This window comes from Triturus cristatus, chromosome 1_2, assembly GCF_964204655.1.
Source record: "Triturus cristatus chromosome 1_2, aTriCri1.1, whole genome shotgun sequence".
Lineage (NCBI taxonomy): Eukaryota > Metazoa > Chordata > Amphibia > Caudata > Salamandridae > Triturus > Triturus cristatus.
The window spans coordinates 977,786,911-977,811,956 of record NC_140580.1 but is presented as its reverse complement, the minus strand read 5'-3'; the positions used below and the strand labels follow the sequence as shown (position 1 = coordinate 977,811,956).

At 42.9% G+C, this 25,046-nt stretch overlaps 1 protein-coding gene across 1 annotated transcript in view; it reads left to right on the top strand.

The window, feature by feature from the left end:
• Nucleotides 1-25,046, top strand: part of ALAD (aminolevulinate dehydratase) — a 152,051-nt gene that overhangs the window by 43,746 nt on the left and 83,259 nt on the right. The window contains exons 2-4 of the mRNA XM_085610671.1: nucleotides 13,271-13,423; nucleotides 22,092-22,142; nucleotides 24,559-24,655. Of these exons, the coding sequence (XP_085466797.1) occupies nucleotides 13,311-13,423; nucleotides 22,092-22,142; nucleotides 24,559-24,655 (261 nt within the window). The 5' untranslated portion in view covers nucleotides 13,271-13,310. The remainder of the gene's footprint in view (nucleotides 1-13,270; nucleotides 13,424-22,091; nucleotides 22,143-24,558; nucleotides 24,656-25,046) is intronic.

Sequence of the window (25,046 nt, the reverse complement as noted above, 5' to 3'; positions counted from 1 at the left end):
GTTCTTAAATTGTCTCTATTTTCTGGGCGTTGCACACCTTTAATGTGGTATGCGCTTTGTAAAACAGCACACTTGTTAAAACTGTGCTCATTCGGGTTACTCCGATCACCTGGCACTGCATTGACAGAAAGTGGTTTGGTTCTGAAGCATTATATTCCTGCACTGGGACCTTTATGCATCTGAGAATTGTTCCTCTTCTTTGCTGCGAACATTTTCTAGGGTATCGAGTTGACTTTATTTGTGACCAGGGTGTACAAGTTGCACAAATGAGCTCCTAAAGTTTCCTTATTGTCGTCCAACCCACATTAGCAGTGTGAATGTTCTGTGCACACCGTACGTGCGCAAAAGTGTTTTGTTTTTTTTAATGACTGTTCTGTAATGGTTGTGCCATTGTGGTAGAAGCTTGTCCTCTATTGCAGTGTTGCATGACATTTTCTGACTGTAAGTGTGATCAGTTTCTGCATATGTTGTGCCAGTTGCATCTGCGTGTAAACCTTCCTTTGTTACCACCTACCCTACATGACATTTGTATTGAGCACCGTCACACTGCTGCTGTTTCTGCGGTACCTTTAGCATGTGCTAGTAAAGCGTGGTAAAACCTTTCTTCTTCCTTTTTAGGTCTCGCCTGACCCAGCGTATGCGCCGGTCTGGCGAGACTTTTTGTGAGGTCTCAAAGTGCTACCACTGTAGCCTAGAGCTACAGGGCATGTGCGCAGGCGCGCGCGCGCCTCACTTTCGCGGCCGCACGGCCGCTTTGATGTTTGATCGCGATCACTTTCACGGCCGCTTTGATGTTCTCCCTGAGCCGTTTTTTTTCCCCCTGTTTATTACTTCTATATAGTAATGGTGGCACCCGTGCGCCGCCATTACTACAGAGCAGTAATAAACAGAAACCAGCATTGGCATAGCCAATAGGTCTCGCTTTTAGGACCTTATAAGTATTTAGTTATGCAACTGTTGCATGGCTAAACACTTATAAGGTCCCAAAAGCGAGACCTATTGGCTATGCCAATGCTTGTTCCTTTTTAGGTCTCGCCTACGCAACGCGCATGCGCTGCATAGGCAAAAAGACCTTTTTCAATCGCCATAGCTTTTCAGCCAAACATGTGCACGCGTTCCATTGCCTCCAATGGCAACGCGTGCACGTGAGGCGATTTACTTGCGGGAGCGAGCACCGCCATATGGTAGCAATTATCTCTCCCGCAAGTAAATCGCGAAGGCCCCTCTCCTCCCCCTGCTTCTAGCGCGCGCGCACACACAACTCCAGGGCTCCTGGTTTCGTTCTGACTTTAACAATTTCGATTTTTCATCCACCACTCTCATTCTGTTTCCAACTTGCCTATTTTCTCGTTCATCACCATCGTATTCTTTCACCTCTATCTTCCGCCGTTTCCTCTCACATTCTTTCACCGCTGTCTCCAGTTTCTCTCCTCTCTGCCTCTCATGTTCTCACCCCTATCTGGATAAGTCGCGTTCTTATTTCTTTTAGTTTTCCTTTTGCTTCCATATCCCCAATTTCATGTCCGCATCTCACACCAGTGTTTTTTTTTTTTTTTTACCTCAATCTCTCATTCTTTTGCCTCCATATTTCACAAAAACCAGTGCTCGGTCTGTTAAAAAAACAATTAAAATAAGTGATGCCTAATTTCTTTCTATTAAAACAGCACTCACTGTGGTAGACACAGATGCTGATGACTGCCTGCATGATAACTGCAGAAAACTTTGTGCTCTCACACTGCATCTTTAGAAAATTGTTTGGTTCGGGGCAGAAGTGTCCAGTGTATTCAGGGGTACATTTTTTTTCTAGCTTGTTATCTTATGCAACTATCAACCATTGGCAAAGCCAATAGTACGTGTGTTGTAGGTGTAATGTTACTTGTTGCATTACATATCTGGATGCAATGACAAAAGCAGCAAAATACCAGTCGGGCGGCACACTATGCTAAGCACAGATTTTTACCTAAGTGTTTTTAAGCCACGCCTTTAATTACATCGGCCACGCCCCTTGCCCCATTCTAATGAGGAAGGCTGGCAGGGCCAGACAGAGACACTAATGTGCTAGGCAATTAATGACATGTGAGTAGCCGCACCAGTCCGATGAGCTTTTCAAGGGCCCCCATCTGCCAATCATAATTTCTCCTTCGTTTTCAGTAGTGTCATAGATCTGAAGTTTCCCAGCTCCATAAGCGGGCAGATAGTCAATTTAGGACTTGAACTCCTTAATTTAAAATGACACGAGCAGGACCGCAAGTCCCAGAAAAGAGATTTGGACAGACGGTGCAACTCGTTCACGGGCCTAGTAAACTATTGAGCTCGCTAACCAAGTCCGCCTCTGAGACATAAAATGGCTGTGAGCCTAGGTTTAAAGGTCATCTTTACTTACAAGTCACCAAGGAATAGACGTAGCCAAACTTCGTCGATGTGGTTACACGCCCGCCTCCCCGTGGCCAGCAGCTGCTCAATATCTTTCACCGTTGGGGCCCGGGGCGAGCCTTCGTCGGACCCCGTGGAGTCCACGGCGCCCCCTTCATCTTCCATGCCACCGGCAAGGGTGTATCCGCAGTCACTCACTGACTGCCAAGCCTTGGAGCATATCTCCATGCCAAGAGCCTGCCAGCATTCCCAAATGCCAGGTGTATTTCTGGAGATACGCGGCAACAGGTGCCAGTGGAGTCACACTGCACTTTGCAATTTAATCAACGTGAAGTTACGTAATTCAGTTTTAACTCAGCCTGCCAGCTAGTCAGCATATCGCTATTAACTGGACTTTCAAATGGCGATAATGCTGAGCGATGACTGTGCTGTTTACTCATGAAACAGCTGATGGGTACAGCGTGAAGCACATTGCAGAAATAGCACTGTGTGCAACTTGCAGGTCACACTTTGGAGACCCCTGATGTGGCATAAAGGCCAGAGCTGTCCGCGTTGGAACTGAGAAACCAGGTTCCAGTTTTGGCGTCGGATCAACATCCTGTGATTCTAGGCAAATCATTTCATCTCCCTGTGTCTACAAAAAAATGTAATGTGTCCTTGTTTAATGTAACTAGTGCTCCTGTAAAGCGCTCCAATACCTTCGGGTCGAGTTCGCGCTATATAAAACTGCCAAACAAACACAGCATTTCAATCTTTCACGATCGCTGGCGTGATTCAAATGACATTTTCCCCATATTATTGTAAGAAAGGATGGCCCTTGATGATGACGTCCTCTATCGTACCCCAAACAAACTCGAATATGTTAAGATAGGCAATTCTGTCTCAGAAGTCACATTTACACACTAACGTCTTTCAGAGTATGTCATTGCTCCAAGCCTGGCAGTTGGCCTCTATACTTTTAATATTTGTTTTGAGACATTAAGAAAAATATTACCAGCTGGAAGTATCATTCTACCAATATGGTTATGGTTCTCCACCGTATATAACAAGCATTTGCAATGCAATAGGTCTCGCAGTTACGCGAGTTTGAGATATTAACATTGCAAATAACAATGCCTTTTTGTTGTTTTTGTTTTAAAAACATAAATAAAAGGTGTTGTCATTTACAATGTGAATAGCTTAAACTTGCGTAACTGAGAGCCCTATTGCAGTGCAAATGCTTGTTTTCTTTTCTAGAGTGCATAAGATGCATGAAGGTGCAAGGGTCTGCCCTTCACCTAAACGGTGGGGAGCATTACGTTCAGAGGTGACTGTCTCCCTCAAACAGAAAGTCGGCCACATACTGAGGGAAGCCTTTGGAGAGCTGGAGGAGCCATGCAATCTCACTCCTGCAACTGCTGAGTGCCAATACTCACTATCTTCCTGCACTGAGTGGCAGTATATCCTCTCCTAGGCTTTGGGACGGTCTGCAGAGATATGCAGAGACTTGGAGCCTGGAGGGTAATTTAGAGTTTGAATTGTGGACCCTCTCTAGGCCCCATTGAGCCAAACCACCAGCATTGAAGAACGAGGGTGTAGGGACACCCCACAGGAATCGTTAGTCTCCCACTATCCACAGAAGGTCCTTATAGAGCTCCTGATTTACAGAATGGCAGTGTAGACCTCAGACCCAGCTTACTTCTAGCCCCAAAATCCAGGACTGGAAGTCTAGTCATTGACTTGAACTCAGGCAGTGGTCAGCAGATAAAGGCCTTCATTCTCACTATGGTCTCAGGTGTGCAACTGGGCTCTATGAGGGCGATCTACACATGTATTGGCATCATTGCAAGATCAGGCCATTCTGTGAAAAGTGATGGAGTTGCAGCTGATCCTGGAGCAAATCAACCAAACACCTCTGACTGCTTTGATTGGTTCAGGGGTGGTCTATGAAACTAGTTCAAGCATTAGCTAGCATAATTCTGGGTATTATCCAGTTACCTAGGTGTTTTCTTATGGAGCGCTTTTAGGCCGTCTTTGGTTTCCTATCTCAAGCACTGTGTTAGATGAAATGGGCAATACAGAAAAGTGTCAAGCAATCTCGGAAGTGTACTTGACCCTCATGGTGTGATCTATTTTTTCCCTTCCTCTGTTTGGCTGTGCAGAGTTGACTGTTGCTCTGTGGAAAGGAAGCCCTGTAGGATCCTTTTGAAATTGGCTGGATGAGTCTTTGGCATGTTTAAAATGCCTCAGAAGAGACACTTGTTGATTCCACTTGTGTTTTTTTTTTTTACTCGGAATCCTGGTGCTATAATGACTTTGCAGGAATGTTGGCAGATGGATATAGTGGAAGAGGAAACATCTGTTTGCCTTATTCTGCAGTATGAATATAGGTTCCCCCATTGGACATGAGAACATTTTCATGCCTTTGCAAGTACCTTAGTCCTGAGATTTTTGAAGTACCTACTCTTACACACAGCTTGCAAACTATATGTAGAAAATGTTTAAATATTGTTTTTAGAGGATATCGTTGATCAAGGTGTTTAAGGCAGGAGAAATGGGTGGTACTCAGACACAGATTTGTGCACAAAAGATCTTGTAATGCCATATTTCTATTCCCTCCCAAAAATACACAAGGGAAGAACACCACCGCCGGGACGTCCAATAGTTTCCGGTAACGGTTTTGGAACCGCTGTCACAATTTGCAGACTACTTCTTGCTTCCTTTGGTCCACCTATCAAAGATACTCGCGACATCTTGAAATTATTGAAGGACCTATCCTTTGACCCACGGAACAACTTACTTAGACATAGAATGCTTATATACTAGCCTACCTCCGGATACTACCCTGGTCACAATTGAACAAATACTCTTTAGGACAGAATGGGATTTTCAAACACCCTGGCACTTTATCCTAGAGTGCTGCAGACTAGCCTTAAAAGCCACTTCAGATATAATGACACACTGTACCTTCAAGTCCACGGGACATCTATAGGCAGCACGTTTGCCTCTTGTCTGCAGGTTTCTATGTCGGTGAATTTGAAGCGAAATATATTCTAAGCGATGATGATAACTTTTCCGAGCACATTGTGCTGTGGAAACGACTTATTGATGACATCTTAATTATTTGAAAAGGGACGAAGGACACAGCTCATCAATTCTTAACATAGATTAACACTCTAGACAGACATTTAAAATTTACTAACACATTGAGCAATGAAAGCCTGGCTTTCCTGGATATAATAATAATTGCTGAGAATGATCATCTTTGTAGAAAACGTACCATAAACCAACAGAAAAAACAGCTTGTTGTTTATGTTCGACAACTTCCACCCTCGCACCCGCAAAGAGAATTTAGCCTATGGCCAGTACCTATGCCTCAGGAGCAACTGCAGTGAAACAAATTATTTTAAAGAACGAGCAAAAGCACTAACCAGTAAACTTGAATCCAGAAACTATCCATCTCACGTCGTAAACAAATGCTACAAATGTGCAAAAAAACAGCATAGAGATACTTTACTACAAGAAAAAACAACCACGGAGGGTCACGAGCGATTCACCTGTGTAACCACGTATAGCTCAGCATCTAATCATGTGAAGAAACTTATTAAAAAAAAAAAACTGGAACATTATAAACACAGGAGGTTTAAGATGGGAAAAAACTTGCTTTGCCTACAAAAAAGAACGAAGTCTGAAGGATATACTGGTACACACTTGACCGAGGAAAAAAGAAACCACTAAAGAGACCATTATCTCAATATGGGGCCTTCCGCCCATAGTAGGTCCCCACTCCTGTGGCAACTGTTCAGTATGCCATCTAACAAACTAAGAGAACAATAAACCTGAAAACCGACTTAATTTGGATGCTAAGAAAACACACTAACTGCAACAGTTCACACATTATATACACTAGAACGTCCCATGTAAATTACGCTACATAGGGATGACCTGCAGAAAGGTGAAAATTCGCATCTGCGAACACAAAAGCAACATCAGATGCAAAAAGTCGACAACGAAAATGAGCAACCACTTTCTTACTGTGGGCCATTGTGTCAACAACATGGAATAGATCATTCTGGAGAGTCTAGATTACGCCGGCGCTAATGCAGAGAGAAATCTACTCCAGAAGGAACAGAGATAGGTTTATCGTTTGGGCACATTCAAAGATGGGCTCAACGACCAATTCCACTGGAGTCGAGTAATTCAACAGTAATAGACAAAACAAGCTGGAGAAACAAAAACCTTTCCAAGTAATTCAAGGATCATATAACGAGAAAGGTGGATCAATAACTATACCCCATGTTGGAAGGTCATGCAAAAAGAAAAGTGGATCTATAATCATACCCCATGTTGGAGGTTAATTGTAGTAATAAGAGCCCCCATTCAATCAACAGGCTGATGACTGTAGAAAGAGGAATCTCATAGGAATTGTTTAACCATGTCTATAACTAGGTCATACACAGCACCGATTGTGGACAACATGCCATTAAGAATATCCTAGTCAAAAGCAATAAACATGTATACAAAATCCCAAATAATGAAATAAGAATATCTTTCATTCAATATCAGTGTATATATTAGTTTGATTAAATACTCTTAATAGATTAATATAGCCCCAATTGTATGATGTAACATAATTCCAATGATACAACCTAATTCTCAATGGTGTATCACCACCCCGACCAAAAGAAAGACTCTAGATAACCTCCAACAGTACTCTGTCTATGTCTGCACGCGAGGCCATCCACCAGAACACTTCCGTATTGAAGATTAGCCGACAAGAGTACCTAGCAAAATCCAGGACGGGAGGGTAGAGGCTGAGACAGCAGCTCAGTTTCACAAGTAAGTGGGGGCAACATAAACATAGAGGAGTACGCGTCTTTTAATAAGACACTAAGAGTTCTGCTGTGTGATGATCACAAATTCAAAGACCGCCACGATAAGATATATAATTGATGTTTTTCTTTAAGGAAGGCAGCAGCAACGTCTCCCCAACCCCCTCCCCCCCCCCCCACCTATGGGGTCCTCGTATATTGAAGCAAAGGTATTTCTACATATGTTCTGAAAAATGTCTTGCTTAAGAACATGCTAACTGGCTGATTCTATAATTTTACACTAAAAGGAGTAATAACAAGCGTAACACGACTCAACCGCGAGATGATACCTAACGTAGGGTGGTGCACACCTGTGCGAATTACCCAGTAGATGATCACTAACAATTGGACACTACCACAAAATACTTATGTATAAGAAAAGACACGACTTTACTTGAGTATGTTGAGAAGTACTATGTTAAAAAAAAAAGGGATACAGAATTTAACCTGACACACATTTACATAGTGCGCTACAATTCGATAAGAGATTTTTAAGAAAACGCTGATACATAGGCAGAATACATATTACAGGTGACACAGAGAAGCCAAAAACACCATGAGGACATTAGGAATGTCCTCATATAACGTGTCTAGTGTGAATATGGACACAAAAAAAACCAGAAACACACCACACCTTCACATGTATCTATTTTAGTACACATGTGCAAACATGCAAGACGTCATTACACATGAAATTACTGCCTGTCTCTATTTTTGTCTTCTTGAATTTCTAGATGCAAACATAGTTTTTCTAATGCTGGGGGCAAATAGCTGATCAGCAACCTAACAATATTCAGCGGTCAGTGTCCCACTAGACCGCACTGAGAATAAGGGATTCTCTAAATTTAATCTGCTTATTGGTCCTGATGGAAACCGCCGACCCTTTACGGGTGCATGATGGCTGAAACATGTAGACCTTGACCTAACACATCTACTTTTCTTTTAACATTATCCTTGTCCAGTTTTTTATTAAAAGTCTGATACTGAACAAGAAGTAATTTTAGATCACCTACTCTGTTGTGGATCCACACAAAAATCTCTCTGGTGGAAAGAGATTACCTTTTGGTTGGAGGAAGGAAGACCTAATGATGATACTACCAACTATTAGCACGCTAGTGGCAAAGCATACACCACGAAGCGTAAATAGTTGTTGAGGGTCCCACAGACCCCACTCACATTTGATTTTTTTGTTGACATGCTTGGGAGCCGAGTGGGACCTCTCTACCTCCAGCTTCTATTTCCCCCACCCCCCCCCCCCCCCCCCTCTTGATATTTTATGGGTACTCAGACTTTGCACTTTGTCAAAATCTGTCGGGCGTTCTCCCTCTTGGTTTGCTACTATTTTGGTTTTATGGGGAATCAGAAAACACCACCTGGAAATACTCACAATCCTGTACACAACGTGGGGTTACAACTGTTTGCATTGTGCACATTTACATTACATTTCACGTATTTACATTTTGGACACAGAGAAATGGTGATTTGCCAGGCCTCGTGATTGCTTTTGGTCAAGTGTCAAGGCTGGGATTAAACACAAGTTCCGTAGTTGGGAACTTGGTGAGGAGGCGCCTCCTTCTGTATTGTGAGAAATGTATTATTCATTCAAGTTTGAAACCTGATGTCTTGACCACCTATCCTCATTACAAAAACTCCTCACAGGTGATTTTCCAGGAATGAGGGCAAGTCTTAGAAGCAAGTGTCATCCCCAGTAATGGCTACATTAAAATGAGAATAAACTCCCATCTGTTTCTGACTTCCCACAAGAGGGACCCTCCCGTATTTTTAAATGCGGCGCTTTCTGCACACCCTGGATCATTACCATTTTTAATCTAGTTCTTACATTGAGGAAGTTGTTGGCCTGTTAAATATGAACAATTGTCTTGATCCCCATGTTAATCAAATTACGGCTGACAATTGTTGAAAAGCGCAATCCAGTTTTTGAATCTATTAACCATTTTACTCTGTTAGCGGTGGTCATCTGATCCTGTACTAATGATCAGTGAATGAGTTAATGCCAAACTTGCTGGAAATCAATATTCCCAATGATGATGAGTTTCATATAAATCTTGATTTAATGGATTTATCAATAGTGATGCCTCACTACCTTGCCCTCTGTAAGGTCAGACAAAAAAAATTATGAATGAGAATTGAAGAGAACGAAGGTAAAAATAGAGGAGCTGGAAAACAATTGCTCACAGACATGGTTGGGTTTTAAGGGTACCTGCATTAGATCCAGTTATTTCATCAATTCGAAGTGTATGCCCAAGACTTTGTCACTTAGCAATCCACTGGTTATGAATTGATCCACAGCTTCTATTGTTGCTCCGAGACCATTATTGAATCTTGTGCGCAGTGCATCTATCAAGAGCCTTTAGAAAGAACCCACTCACTAACAAATCACATGGAGCACAATTAAGGTAATTCACAGAAAGGTCAGCGAGAGGTACATAAGAAGATTCACATCAAAGGAACTCTTGTTTGCTCCTCGATGAGTGGCCAGTTTAAACAGTAGGTTTTATGAGAATTCCGACACTACGATCAACAAGGCTGTTTATTTGGATTAGGTATACAATGTATGCAAAATGCAGGGTCAAGACTGATTCGCGTATGGCTAGGTCCAAACAGGTGTGGCATGGTGAGTAAACAACAAACAAACAATGGATTTAACCCAAATCTCTCGACTGGAGGTGAGTGTTTGAAAAGTTTCAGCACTTCGTCCATCGTCTTGTTGTGTTTGCCATGTTCGCCCTAAGTGGCCATGGGTATGCCCTGACGTGGTCCCTTGCTCGCTCTGCCACTGGATTCAAGCTAGCCTGGCTGATGAGAGGTGATACCCCAAAACCGGTCCCAGGGTGCTGGTTTTTGGTTCAAGGAGGACCTGGCCTGGACGTTTAGGCTGGACTGTTCCCATGGCAAGCAGGGTCCAGGCTGATTTGCATATGACTGGGTCCAGACTGGGATGGGATGGTGAGCAAAAGAACAATAGATTTAACCAAGATATGTGACTGTGGGTGAGTGTTTGAAAAGTTTCTGCACCCCGTCCATCATCTTTTTGTGTTTGCCGTTAAATGCCTTTTAGCAGCTTTATCTCTTGCAGTTTTTTACTAAAGATGTAGAAATACTAACTTAAGAACACAGATCCCTGAATTACAAAATGCTTTTAAAATATCAGGACTAGTCCTTCTTTTGAACTACTTTATTCTAAATCAGGAACCCACTCTTTGCAGGTCTCCATTTCTGGCCATGCTCAAAGGCCATGATCTTTGATAAAAGATGTGGGAATGGTGAAAAACTCTGCAGTGATGGACATACTAACCCCCCAAAATCAAGACTGCATGATATCAGTTGCATAAAACGATGCGAACAAACAAGTGACTACAGGCTCCGCAACTTACTTTAGTCTGCTGGTAGCATGGGGCATAGAAGGAACATCGGCTGTATTAAATAACAGTAAGATACCAGTGACCATGCCATGCAGCCTGTTTGTGTTCTTCTATGCATTTGGCAATACTTGAAGTTGTATTGCTGAAGCACTTCCAATCTGTGATTTCAAATGTCTGTTCAGTTCATCGAAGCAAGTGTATCCCCGATATAGGAAGCCAGTGCAAGTTGTTTAGATGCTCTGAGATGGGTGCGTGAGCTGAAATGTTCAATATATGCTGAGTAGCAGAGTTTTAAACTATTTACTGACATTTTGTAAGGTAGATTGCAATATCCACATAATATGGTTCCGTAATCCAAGCAAGAGGTGATTAATGCTGGGATTACAGTTTTGTGGATGTTCTGAGGAGTCCATATAAAGGCATTGGTATTCATGCTATGGCAGTCAATTATCCAAATGTCTTGGGGTGCTTTAATGCTCTGCCCTGAACTTAATTACATTATCCCAGAAATTATGGATAGCCAGCTCAAGGAACTCCCGAAGGTAACATCCAGAACATCATGACCCACTTATTGTTCTTCACACATGTACCACGAGGAAGGACAGAAATTCTTGGGGTGTGTCTAATTCCATATTTTGAGAGACGAGAACTTCAACAATTACGGAACATAAGGACTGTTTGATAGAGTTTCTTGAAGCGCAACATGCACTACTAAAGGTTGTTGATTCTGTCAATCCTTTTAATGATGCTTAGGTATGGGACAACTAAAAAGCATTTAATCAGACAAAGTAAGAAATTTGGCTTTTGTAATACTGCTACATGGGGCTGGAGACATAGGAATGGTTCCATGGTCGTGGGTTCTGTCTGGAAAAACGCTTTTGAGATTCGGTGTAGGCCTAAATTCGGTGAATTGCATAAAGCACCATGCACACTCCATTCTTATACTAAGCGTGCAGCTATTGTATCTGATCGAATTCCAATGTGCTTCAAACTTGTAGAAATATGACAAGCCTCTCGGTCTGGATTTCACCCTAGCTAAGCCCCTGACGATAAAACCTGTGTTTTTGGGTACCATTCTTAGAAAGGTTAGCAAATGTGGTTCTGTCTTCTGGGAAGTTTCCACCATCTTGGCACTCTACAAAAATAAGGTGAGATGAACTGCAAGTGTTTATAAAGCCAGAATAATCAGGTTGTCTCCATTGCTTAGTTTGTAGTGGGGATGCCCTGTATACCTAAAGACCTGGGCATCAATTACAGCTCGAAATGCCCTTTTGCTTACCTACCACAGCCTTTGAGACAAATATTTGGTTTTGCCCAGATTTTTCTGCCAAGCCCAATGGGATATTTTGGGTTCCTTTAGATAGCACAAGATATAACTTTAACTGTGGAATTGGACCACGTACACTGATGTTGTCTCAAAAACAAATTCCAGGGTTGAAGTTTTCAAATTTAAGATTATTGGAACCGGTTGATGGGAAGGTTTACCAGCTTTCTAGTGCTTCAAGCTAGGCTGTCTAATATTGGACTGTTAACCTTGATATGTAGAGAATTGTACTTCGATTGGACTGCATGGTGTTATCATGTGTCTGCATCTGTCAAGCGTAATGTGAAGCACATGCACATTTCTTGTTCTTTTTTACATCTTTGTTTGAATATGAGAGGGGCACGGATGTTCATACTAACCACTATGCCATTCTGGTATAAACTTAGTCAAAGCTCTCCTGACCTTTTTGTTTGTTTTGTGAATCTACTGATAACTTGGGTCCAGTTTGAGGTGGCTCATTGCCTTGTATCTTCCTTTTGCAGGTCTAGAATTATTGGTAGTTTTAATTAGTTCCAGATCGTCTATTGGTTGACTTTCTCTTAGACTAACTGTCAGTTAAGGTCACTAGGGTTCTAAGTGCACAAAGCATGTTTTATTATAAGTTGTTGAATATGTCTTAAGTGTTTAATTGGAGTGAGGCTATGTGAGTTTCTCGGAGTAAATTGCAAACCTTTTGAATTTTTTGGCACTTTTGGAGGGTTAAGATAGGGCGGTCCCGTTCATATATTTGTTTTTTGCAATGTTTTACCTGATTATATTCGTGCAGACTGTGCGATTGGAATCCTGTTAGGCTGTGGACCCATTTAACTGATGTGTTGATTTGCAGCAGAGTTTTAATATTATCACTTTGTTTTTTTGCGTTATTTTGTACTATTATCTTCTAATTGTCTTACTGAATGTTCTCCTTATTTATTATTGTGTATATTGTTATAATAACAAGTGTCTCCTTTGTGCTCCATTGATCTCTTCTCTTGTCTTTATCTCTTTAGTTTTCTCGCCCCCCCCCTCCTTTCTGTTAGGGTGCATGTCAGGCAGTAGATGTGAGTTGACAGTACTGGAGTGTGGATGCAGAATTATTATACGATGAGGTGAAAGTGTTGATGAAATAGTGGCTCCATCTATATTTTCCTTTGCTTCCCCTAGTTCCGTACAACCCCATGCTTAGTCTGAGCGGTCTGATGATTACAGCAGGGGTCGCCGCAGACAATAACAATGACCCGCAATGTTCAATCCCACAATGCCTCTCTCAATTTGACCTCTCACTCAAACTACTGTTGATGCAGAACTGCACCGTGTACCCTGCCCTCAATGTAACGGTTGTCTTTGGTGTTCTTTCCTAGAGTCCACATTGCTTCCATTGAAACTTTCGAAACCTGTGAAATGCAGACCGAGTCTCTCCTCCATGGTGGCTACTTCCACCCAGTGCTGCGGAGCTGGCAGACCTCTACCACCCAGTTCAATGCCAGTAACCTCATCTACCCCATATTTGTAACGTAAGTGCGTGCAGAATTACTTCTACTTGTTCTCTTCTTTTTTTTAGTGGTGTAAAGCTTATTTCTCTGTTTGCACTTATTTGTAGTCGCCACCCTAATTTGTGGGACAGTGAGCTTTAGGGCAATCCTGAAGATTTGTTATGGCTTTTGAGTTCTAATTTGATTAAAAGTCAAGGACACTAGCTATAACATGCTCTGGATGCTCTTGAAATTGAACATCTCCATTGAACTATAACAATAAAAACCTGAAATGCTTGGGAATTGCAGTGGAGATTCTACAGTTCACATTCTTGTGAACAACAATTCTGAAATCGGTAGGCCTGCCTTCATCTACAGTAAAAATGATTAGCATTATTGTTTTATAGGGTTATTTGCTAATTGGCTTATTAAATGATGTTTATTGATTATTTTTCAAATAAATAACAGTGCGTCATTTGTGCCCCTTTCCATCTTATACTTGTTTGCATCTCTTGAATTTGTTTTTGTTTTGCCTCTAACCTCTGACTTCAAGCAAATGAAACCACTCTTGTTGTTTTTGCAGTTAAGTCTGTTTATTAAAATCAAATAAATCGAAAGGATACATGCTAATATAACATGTACAGCACAACTGTCACTGGACATCTCAATCATTCCTGTCCAGCAAAAGGAACAACTCCACGCTAGGCACTCATACGGAATAAGCGTGCACAGCGTGAAACGTATAGCAATATTTTCTCAGCACTGCTCTAAAGAGTTTAGGGAAAGTAGAATGACTAAAGAAACCTACACCGAAACAATCCACAATGTATCTACCTACCCTCAGTATAGAGAAGAAACTCCCTTCTTCCGCCCCCTCACAGCTTGGATCTACTTGAAGTTATCATATCATGCCCTCGCATCACCCTCTGTGTGTTAACATCACTGTTGGAATCCTAGTTATCCATGAAAGTGCTCAGCCAGTTGGAAAGCCCAGCTTGTCAAGAAAGGCCTTGGCTTGGAAAACATACATTTGTTCCCCTGCCGTTCAACCTGCAATCTCACTGGGTAGCCCACTGTCGCAGTAAGCTCCTTTTTCCACTGTTCAAACCGAAGTCCTTTTCCTATTCAATTCCTTAGAACATACATCGAGGAACCACAGTAATAATATGGTTCCCCACTTTAAAAAAAAAATTCTTTATTAGTTTTTGTGAGGTGTACATTACTGCTGCCAAATTCAAGTATATGCAATAGGTCACATGACTTGTACATCATTCCCAAGCTGGCAGGATTAAATGATGTGCCATGCAGTGCATCGTTCCCTCTCCGATACTGCTTCTCAGTGTACTGCTTATCAATCATCACTGGAAGCATGTTCAATTATCTACTATGTCATCCTAAATCTTTTAGGACATACATTGTGTTGTATCCTACCAGATGTAGCCGAGTTGTATTATAAGTGTTTCTTTATTAAGGTCAGGTTGCAGGATGGCATTTTAGTACAATAATTTGGTTTCCATGTACATCTGCCCTTCAGCCTTGTGCACCTTATACTACAGCTGCACCAGGAACAGACTGTTTGCTGCTCAGCCCATCTTCCAGCTGTCACCATTCATCCACACAGGCACCCAAACATTCCCAGCATCAGACACACCAACATTCCACTCTCAACACTCACTCTGGCTGAGCAGCAGCGAGATAGGTAAACTGGGATACATATAATTAAATAAGTGGGATAAAACACCCCCCCCCCCTCCTTTTAAATGAAAAATAAAAAGAACAATACAACATGGGAGGAACTATACACGAAAATGTACAAAAGCAGAAAGTAGTACAAAACTCGGAGATGCAAATAAAAAAACAACATCACGAGAAAGTCTTAACACTTAAGAAACCTGAAAGGAAGGGTAAAGAAATTGATAAGCAATAAAATAAATTGACATGCAATATAACCCATCCTCCCCCAATAAAACAGTTGAGAATAAAATGTAACATATAGCAAAGGGTGGACCGCATCCCGAGACTACGATCCCAACAACACGGGAACCAAAAGGGTAAACCGGATTCCTAACGTAAGGAACATGATGTACACACTGAATTGTGACACCCCTCATGCAAAGGGTAAAACACTTGGGACTGTAACCCAAAGAGTCATCCCTCCTGTAAGGGGTTTTGACATAAACCGTGTAAATAAGACTACCACCCATAACCTACCCCTGATATAAGGGTGAGAAACCAATGTATACGTGTGGCACCTGGTGACTTACGCACCTAGCAGACAATACGTGTAGCGCATGGCGACCTACACACCGAACAGACAAAACGGGAAGAATCTAAACCCAAGATGGCGCCACGCTGTGGGCGAGCTGTCGGTGCGTCAGTGCACCAAAACGTCTTTGCAAGGTTTCGTTCAGTGTGTGATGTGACAGTAGCAGCTCTACAGCATGCCCTTCATGTGACCACAAAAAACGGTAAATGGCGCGCGAACATTTTAAACATATCCCTCGCGGCCCTTTTAAATGATGCGTTGTGTCAACTGTAAAGTAGGCAAACTCCCTCAAACACGATCTGACAGTTACTCCACTTAGCTTTCAATCACAACACACTGGAGGTTGTGCAATCGGCTAACATGCAACAAATAAAGTACATACCGATGGTGTGTTCACGCAGGGTTGAACAGCTCAGAGACCACACACCAGGCTTAATGGTTGTGTGAACATGCGCCAACTGAATGAAACTGTTGTAGTCATCCAAAGCAATTAATGTAGATTACACATTGATGCTCTCACCGCAAAAGAGGTGCTCCAACTACAACCAGGATCCAGCAGTGGAAACACTCTCATAAACTTGCCAGTGAAGCATAATGCTTCTAAACCAAAGCGTGTACTCATTCCACAAATAAAAGGCAGGGAAGAGTGATGGCACAGTGTGCAGAGACATCCCAAACAAATTGAATCCTTTAGATGATCACGCTTTTCCATAAAAGTTCCACAGTACCTTGTAAGCAACCACTGGCCGATAAAAAACGCTGTGCAGATGATTGTTACAAAGTTCATGTCGATTGAAGAGCATAGACTCGCATTAATTCTCAATTTGAAATAACTCCAAGATTTTTCAGCATATGCAGCATGTCCAGGCTGGGGCTGTCCGCTGACAAGGACACTGGTGGGGCTGCCACGCATGGAGCTCCATTGTGGATGCTTTAATCTTTGTTTCTGCAGGTTTCTTTGATTTCTCCATGTCCATACCATAGACAGGTTCTTTACACCTTGTAGTATGCTTGGGTCTTAGTCTAGGTCGTCGCCAAAAATATGTTGTATCTTGCCAGATGTAGCCGAGTTGTATTAGAAGTGTTTCTTTATTAAGATCAGGTTGCAGGATGGCATTCTAGTACAATAAGTTGGTTTACATGTACATCTGCCCTTCAGGCTGGTGGAGCTTATACTACAGCCCCACCAGGGGCTGAGCAGCAGGGAGAGAGGTAAACTGGGATACATATAATTAAATAAGCAGGATATAACACATTCCTTACTATTGCACACTCTCATGCCATTCCAGTATTGTTCATAGGTTAGGAGTGGCATTAAGGTGCCTGAAAATATTGCCACACGTTCAGATGAGAGCGTCCTACCCCTGCGACATGTTGGTTATCTTCACCTGTATTTGTTTTTCCCAAATGATCAAAACTGTAGCCTCAAGAAGAGGGTGAGATGTTGATGGAATTTGAGAAACTATGATTGAACCAGAGTTGTTGGACTGTTTTGTTAGGGCTTCACCACTGCCATCAGATGAGCTAGTCTCTGTAGAGAAGTCACAGAAACAAGGTGAGTATTGATATTAAAGCATGACCATATACACAAGCTGACAATTTAAGAAAACAAAATTTGAAGTGGCTTCCAATGTTAGGCATAGGTGTTGGAAGTAGCAGCGTGGGAGGTGCTGCATCTCACAGCAAATAACCATACTAGAGTTACAAGGTGAATGAGCAATAAAGTTGACTTTACATTTTGCTTTTATTTTGTTTCATTTGCTGTGAGTTCAAAGAAAAGGTCAGATAGGCTAGTCTGCTAACAAATTGTTGGTTATAATTTTAAGAACGAGGTTTGTGTTTGCTTTTCCTTCTCGGTCTGCAAATTGAGAGGCTTTTGTAATCGCATTATGTGACCTTACTGGGGTACAAGGAATGTGAAAGGCTGTAGGATGACAGTTTTCTATCGTACAGCAAAACGTAAACACCTTTACAATGAACTGTATAAATATTTCAAAATACATCAACAGTTAAGAATTCCAAATGAGGCACCGTTTTTTTTTTTTTTTTTTTTATAGAAGTCTCAAGTGTGATGGAAAAAGATTTTATTAGGATCAAACCAAATCAAGATTTCTTACTAGGTGATGCACAAATGACAAATATTGACTAAAACCACAATATCCAAACATTAGTATTTGTGTGCTATTTGTAGTTTTATCAGTAAAATTGTACGTCTATGCAGATTTAAAGGTCATTTCAATGATAAATATGCTGTCTGTAAATTACACATGCTTTTTGTGATATATTTGCGACAGTGTTGGACCTGGCCATTTTTGCAGGGTTATTCCCTATTTTTTTTCCTTCTTCCCGTATTTTTTTCTGACCTTTTTTTGTTGGTTTTAGGACTGTGGGCACTTTACCACTTCTAATCAGTGCTAAAGTACAAGTTCTCTCTCCTTTAAACTTGGTACGTTTGGCGTACACCTGTTTGACATATTTAATTTACCTGGAAGTCCCTTGTACAGTGGTATCCCATATACTCGGGGCCTGTAAATTAAATACTACTAGTGGACCTGCAGCGCTGCTTGCACCACACACAGAAGTAACATTTCAAACCTGTCTCCGGCCTGACACTGCATGAGCAGTTTACTGCCACAGTGACTTGGCAATTAAAGTTACTTGCCAAGCCTGAAACGTTCCCTTTACTACATTTAGGTCACCCCTATGGTAGGGTCTGTGTAGCCGTATGGGCAGGGTGCTGTGTAGGTAAAAGGTAGGCCTGTGCCTTTATTGTGTGGAATGTCCTGCTAGTGACAAACACCCTATTTTATTTTTCACTACAGCGAGTGCTGCATCTCGCATAGGTTAGCATTGGGAATTCCCTTATATGTTTATAAGTGGTAATTTCTGATCTGAAAGTAGTAGCGTTCCCATGTTTGGTATGTTTGGAATAGTGGTGTTAAATCCTGCTTATTGGTGTAGTTGGATTTTTTATTACTATTGTAGAAATGCCACTTTTAGAAAGTGGGTATTTCTATGTGCCTTTGACTCTTTGTGCTATGCAGCCTGACTCCAATCCAATCTAGGGCAGAGTGACAGGCTTTGTGGATACTTTCCAGACAGCCATCACACAGGAAGGGTGTGGGTGTGACAGGGTTACATATGCATAATGAATGGTCTTCCTAGGCTGGGAGAGAGGGAGGCGGGCACACTAACATTGGTATAGGCTGTGTCCTGTCCTCACACACAGAACTCGTTTACCCCCTCCTGTTCGACTGGAGCCAGAACTGGGGTTGAAAGGGGATGTTGTGCAGGTCTAAGTTTATTTTGAAGTTACCTCCACATCAAAAACATTTTGAGTACAATTACTGGTACTCTGACCCCATGATTTGAGACACTGCGCAGGACTTGTAACCAGACTCTGCTGGCTCTGCATTCTTCACCTTGCCAGTGGATTGTTGTGTTGTCAGGAGGAACTGCCATTTGGACTGCCTCCTTTGTTGAGTGGCCTGCGGGGTTGCAGGAGGGGCTGCAGCTTTGTACTGCCTGATGTGCTGGTCTGCTGCCTGTTTCCCTGCTCGTGTGCCCCCAAGTACTCTACCAGGAGCTCAGTGTGTGGTGATCGCTGTGGCCTGCTCCTGGTCTTGGCCCTGTGACTGCTCTCTTGGACCAGAAGTCAGCGAATGCTGAAGCGCTTCTTTTATTTTGTCTCCGCATATTTATTAGGCGCTTCAATGCCCCACATTGCTGCCTGATTACTCCCCCGTTCAGTACTTTTCCTGGATGTTGGAAGCGTGAGCAGCTGGTGCGTTACTTTAAACAGCGTGGGCCCCCTCCCCACCCCAGAGCCACTCTCTTCACGATAAAGAAGCACCGCCACGACGAGGGAAGCCCTGGCTTTGTGGGCCTGGGTCGTTGCCTGGTAACATGGAGGAACTCCATGATATCGCATTGTGGGCGGGGCCCGGCCCAGCCCCAATTGAGGAGACCGACATCTCCGCTACCAAGGCTCGTCAAGTGGTTCGACAGCTGCAAGAGTTCCTGGCTGCCTACAACACTTCTCCTGTGCCCCAGAGGGATCCGGAGGGTGAGTGGGTGCCAGGGAAGCTGTTCACCCATCCCGCACTCCTCCGCTCATAGGCAGAAGGAGCGCACCCGTCAGATCACACACTGGAGCATTGACTTGACACCGTTTCTTGGAACGAAACGGTGCTGTGCCTCATTAGTAGCTGCACCGTGCTGTTGTGGACAAATACCTTATGATGTTTGGTGCGGCGAACCCAACAAGGTCTCCTCGCAGTACTGCAACTGTGCCCGAATCCCCATGCTGGCACATACCGAGGGGCACTTGTCCTGTGTAGGGAGCCTCCGGGGTGAAATGTCGACGGAGGCCCCTTCTTTGCTAATTGAGGAACTTCACGAGTAAATTACTGTATTGATTGTAATGTGTGCACAGAGGCTTCTGTGCCCTATATTATTGATCTTGTTTATCGTATAACGACGAATAAGAGTGCAGGTGTGCTGTCTCACATGTTTCAACTGCAATTCAGGTATTTGGCCTTCAAACTAGGTTACACTCACGTGTGGTTCATGTACTTATGGTGATGTTGGGTGATTTATATACTGTCCCACTTAACTGCTGCATTTCATGCCTTGGTCTTATGATGTGTGTCGTTTTTTCCTGTGCATTGTCAGGATAACGAGTATTCCTTCAGAATTTGCCTTGTATTTGCAGTAAGGGTGTTTTTCATGGCGTGTGCAACATACAGGTCTTTATCTTATTGCACAAACTGTGATGTTTTGTCAATTGCCTAGTGGGCAAAGTAATTTATGACTCATGTCATGTTTGGACTTTGGTTTATGTACAATATATACCATATTTTTATATACTACTGTGTGGAGTCTCTTTTGTGGTGTGTTCATTGTGTTACTGACGTGAGTGTTGTGCGCAGGCGCTTTACAAATTGCCTCTGGCATAAACCTGACTGCTCTGGCCAAGCTACCAAGTGAGTGAGCAGTGGTTATCTTAGGTGTGTCCCTTTCCCTGACTAGAGTGATGGGTTCTGCCTTGTTTAGATGCATACCCTAGCCAACCAGAAACCCCATTTCTAATAGACAGTGTGTCCCAAAATATAACACCAGCTTTACCGCTTTCTTGCTAGTTGGGCGTGGCTCATTGCTACACTTGTTCTTTGTGTGATGCTTGGATTTTTCACAATCCCTATGTGTTCGGTGATGTAACAATGATGATAGCACCCTCACTCAGTCAGCACCCTCACTCAGTCAGCACCTTCGCTCAGTCAGTACTGGAACTCATTGTTCCAGTAGGACTGATTTTACGCTCCTTCAGATCATTCTCTGCAGAATAACTCGTACTTAAAAATAAAGAAATACATTGTCTTCTAGATTAGAGGACGGTTTACAATCCGATTATAAGTAACTCTATTATATGTAACCTTTTTGCCAAGAATCCTGACCTCTCGAATCTGTATGGGAGGATGGGTTATTCAAGTAACTGAGAATCACGGTAGCACTAAATTATCACACGCTCAGTGGGAATTTCACTTGCACAATTTCACTCTATTCAGAGGCTTACCACCATGCATGCTTGTTTACTTAGCAGAAAACTAGGAAAATAAATTGTGTTAATGAGCTCTCTTTCCAAGTCTGACCCTTCCCTCACATTACTCAGAGAATATAATTTAAAGCAGACGCACAAAGCGTAATCATCTGGAAATCCTACAGGAGGGACTCCCACAAAGTGAAGAAAGGGTGACCGGGAAAGGCATTAGTTTCCAAACAATCCTCAAAAAGGGCTATTGCACAGATTCGTGCCAGAAGCCGACCATTCCAAAACGTTCTACCTCTTTTTTCCATCATATGATCAACTGGATCTTTGAACTCTGGAAGTGATGGCTATTCACTTGTTAGGGGACTCTGCTGCAGGCTGGCACATCTGTAATTTGGCACTACAGACCACATATTTATAGCTTGGGAATATTAAAACCTATTTAGCAGAGCAGCTTCTTCTTCAGCAGATACTTAATAATATTTCTGTAACAACTGATGAAAAGGGTATGGACATTTATGTTGGGTGTGTGATAACTGTGGAAATAGAAGCCATTCATTTAGACGAGAGAATTAAATATTGCACATCCTGTAGTGTGGTATGATTTTGGGGACACACTCATTTGTTTCTTTAGGCACACACAGAAAGTGACAAGAACCTATTTATTTCAACATAAGCAGAGCAATAGAGCAGATGTTCATAGCTGTGATCACCTATGTAGAATGAAGTTGTAGCTTTGATTATATGCAAATTTAAAATGATCAGCTCGTTCTCTCAATTTACCCCTGTCCTGTTTGCCCTTTCAGGCATGTGGCATGGTAATATCCCAGTCAGTGGCCTACAATTTCCATCTGTACCATCTTTGACATTGTTTGCCTCCTTTGTATCACTTTCAGAGACAGTCCAGATGCAGTGGAACACATTGCGAGCCTCCCCGGACAAGCCAGGTATGTGATAAAGGGGAATCTACTAAACCAGATGGAACTGTGCTGTACATCTCTCCTTCATTGGTGACTTTCTTGTGCTATTCTGCACATTGGCAACCAACCAGTCAACAACGTTTAAAGATGTTTTCAGATGTGAGAAGTGATTTGTACTGCACATTCTTGAAGTATTCATTTCTAGGGATTCCTCACTCGAGGGCTGCAGGGGTGATCACCTGTAGGAAGAGGTGTTACCATCTCTTTGTGTCTTTTGTCTTTGCATCTCTGTGTTCAGTGTGTTTGTCCCAACTGCACTCAGCCTGTAGTGCACTGAGTAGGGCCCTTATTACAAGTGGCCACTTAATTCAGATAGGGCTGTGATTAGCAGTTATTGACCCCACGGGAGTTATGAGATTCACGGGAACACTGCAGAGCTATAGACTTTCACTTCTAGGAATTAGCTGAAATCTGTAAGTGAAAGTCGGTAGCAGTTCCAGGGTTTAGGTACTCCAGTTCTTTCCTTGGGTTGCACCTTCTGGAGCTGCTTTTTGAGTTTCAACAACCTGTCCTGCTTCTGAGAGTTCAGCCTCCTGTGCAAATTGTTTGGCGGTGGGAATCTGGATCCTCCTGACCTGTTTCTGAGGGACAGACCCTCATCTGCTGGTTCATTGTCTCGACCCATGTTTGATTGTCTTAGGGTGTTGGACTCTGCTTTGCTGGTCCTCAGTGATGTGCCTAACTCCATTCCAATCATTAGACTCTCCTGTAATGGTGTCTAAGGGCTGGACCATAATTCAAGCGGAAATGAGAAACCCTCCTGGGCTTGTTCTGGGTCAATGCCCTCCTACGCTGTTTCTTCAATCAATCTGGGAATTGTAAAGCGTGCAACTCACCCGTGAGGGTCTCATGGCACTGGCGGGGGTGAATAAGTTGCTCCGTTCAGTCGAAGAGCCATGTCTTAAGGGTCTTCCTGAAGATGTTCAGAGAAGGGTCATGTCTGATGTCGATCGGGAGCTCGTTACAGGTCTTGGCCGCAATGTAGGAGAAGGGCTTTCCTCCCGTTCTGGCTCTGCGGATGCGCAGGGTTTAGGCGAGGGCGAAGTTGGCGGATCGGAGGTTTCTCTTGGGAATGTGGAAGGAGATTCTCTCGTTGAGGTATTGGGGTTCGGTGTTGTGAAGGCATTTGAAGGCGGGGAGCCAATGGAGATCTCGCAGGTGTTAGGTGATGTGTTCTTGTCGAGGGATGCCGAGGACAAGTCTAGCTGCGGCGTTCTGTATGGTCTGGAGTTTGCAGAGCAGAGACTTGTTGATTCCGGGGTAGAAGGCGTTTCCATAGTCCAATCTGCTGGTTATGGATACGTGGGTGATGGTTTTTCTCGATTTAGGGGGGGGGGGGGGTAGGTTGAACCTCCTGCTCTAGTTCTAGGATCTGTACCTCCTGCGCTGGCTTATGTTGGAGTAGTTCGGAACTTCATATGTTTGTTCTCAGACGTAAACTTTCTGCTGGTTCTTGGGAGTTGGACTGTGCTGGTTGTCAAAATCAGTTTGCTCGTCACTGTCCGCTCCAAGCTCTCCCTGCCCCTTTACCAATGTGGTTCTTGGTATCCGAGTCTCCTGTCCAGGTTATTGGGGTGACAGCCTAGTGTGCGGATTCTTGCAGGTTGGACCTTACCTTGTTGTTTCAGAAGTGGAGGAAAGGACACAGATACTTGTAGACTGGTTCTGGGGTTACACACTGTTTGGCTGGTTATTGGATTTCGCCCTGCAACAGGCCATTTCCCTATGTAATTCTCCAAGGTCGACCACTTATGAGGAAGTTAGACTAATTCTTAGAACCACAACTGCATTAGTCCAGCTCCTAGTCTCCATCCACAAAAACAAACCACATGCCAGAACGAACAATAACGATTTCCTAAAATCATTCTATTATGTGTCTCATTCCATCCATTTTTTCATACAAATATTTGTACCAAAAGTTGAGAGATTTGGTTCAGTGGCTAAGGTGCCGAATTTAAAACCAGGAGATCTTGGCTGTAACCCAGCATCAGCACTTCTGATCAAATCACTTAATTTACCTGTGATAAGAAAAACATAAATATTTGAAACATGCAAATTTACATGTGTAATTTAATAGTGTGATTCAAATGTGTGAATCCCCACATGATGTAGAAGTTCTTGTATTGTATTACAGTCGCCCCTAAGCACCATTCATTTAGGGCTTGTCAGTACTCAGCAGACAGGTTTGTGCTACATGATGAACACTGCTTTCTTACAAACCACAGTACTGCACCAGTTGAGAACTGTACATTGTAAGAGGCCAAACAGGTAACAACATGAGTTACCTCTCGCAGTTTAAAGCTGTATGAGGCCACACATGTCTCTTGGTGGTTTTTCTATCAAAAAACATACTTTTCAAGGCGTTCCTTAAATTTTTCCACAGGTATGGTGTCAACAAGCTGGAAGAGAGGTTGCGGCCCCTTGTGAACGATGGCCTGAAGTGCGTCCTGATTTTTGGAGTGCCGAGCAAATTGACGAAGGTCAGCCAGATAAAATGGAGCTCTTCCTTTCTTGGTTTGGCTCCTAAAGGGGATATTTGTGTACACAGATGGGTGCAAATCAAATAGCATCTAGCTGTACCCATGCAACAGTTTGAACTTTCCAGGACTTCAATAATTCATCTGTACTGGTTTGTCCTGGACTTTTTCTGCACAGGAGTGCCTCGCAGCTGGCTGCTTAAGCTCTACCAAAATGGCTATTCTAGATATCTTGTTCATATATGTTAGGAAATTGGATGTAACCGCCCCTTTCGTGGTTTATTTTTCCCCTGAGCAATAGTCTTGCATTTGAAGGTCATAATGGGCTTTGGGTCCCTTTCCTCGAGGCCTGGATATCTCACAGCTTCCTAGAAGAGGTCATATATTTTGGCAC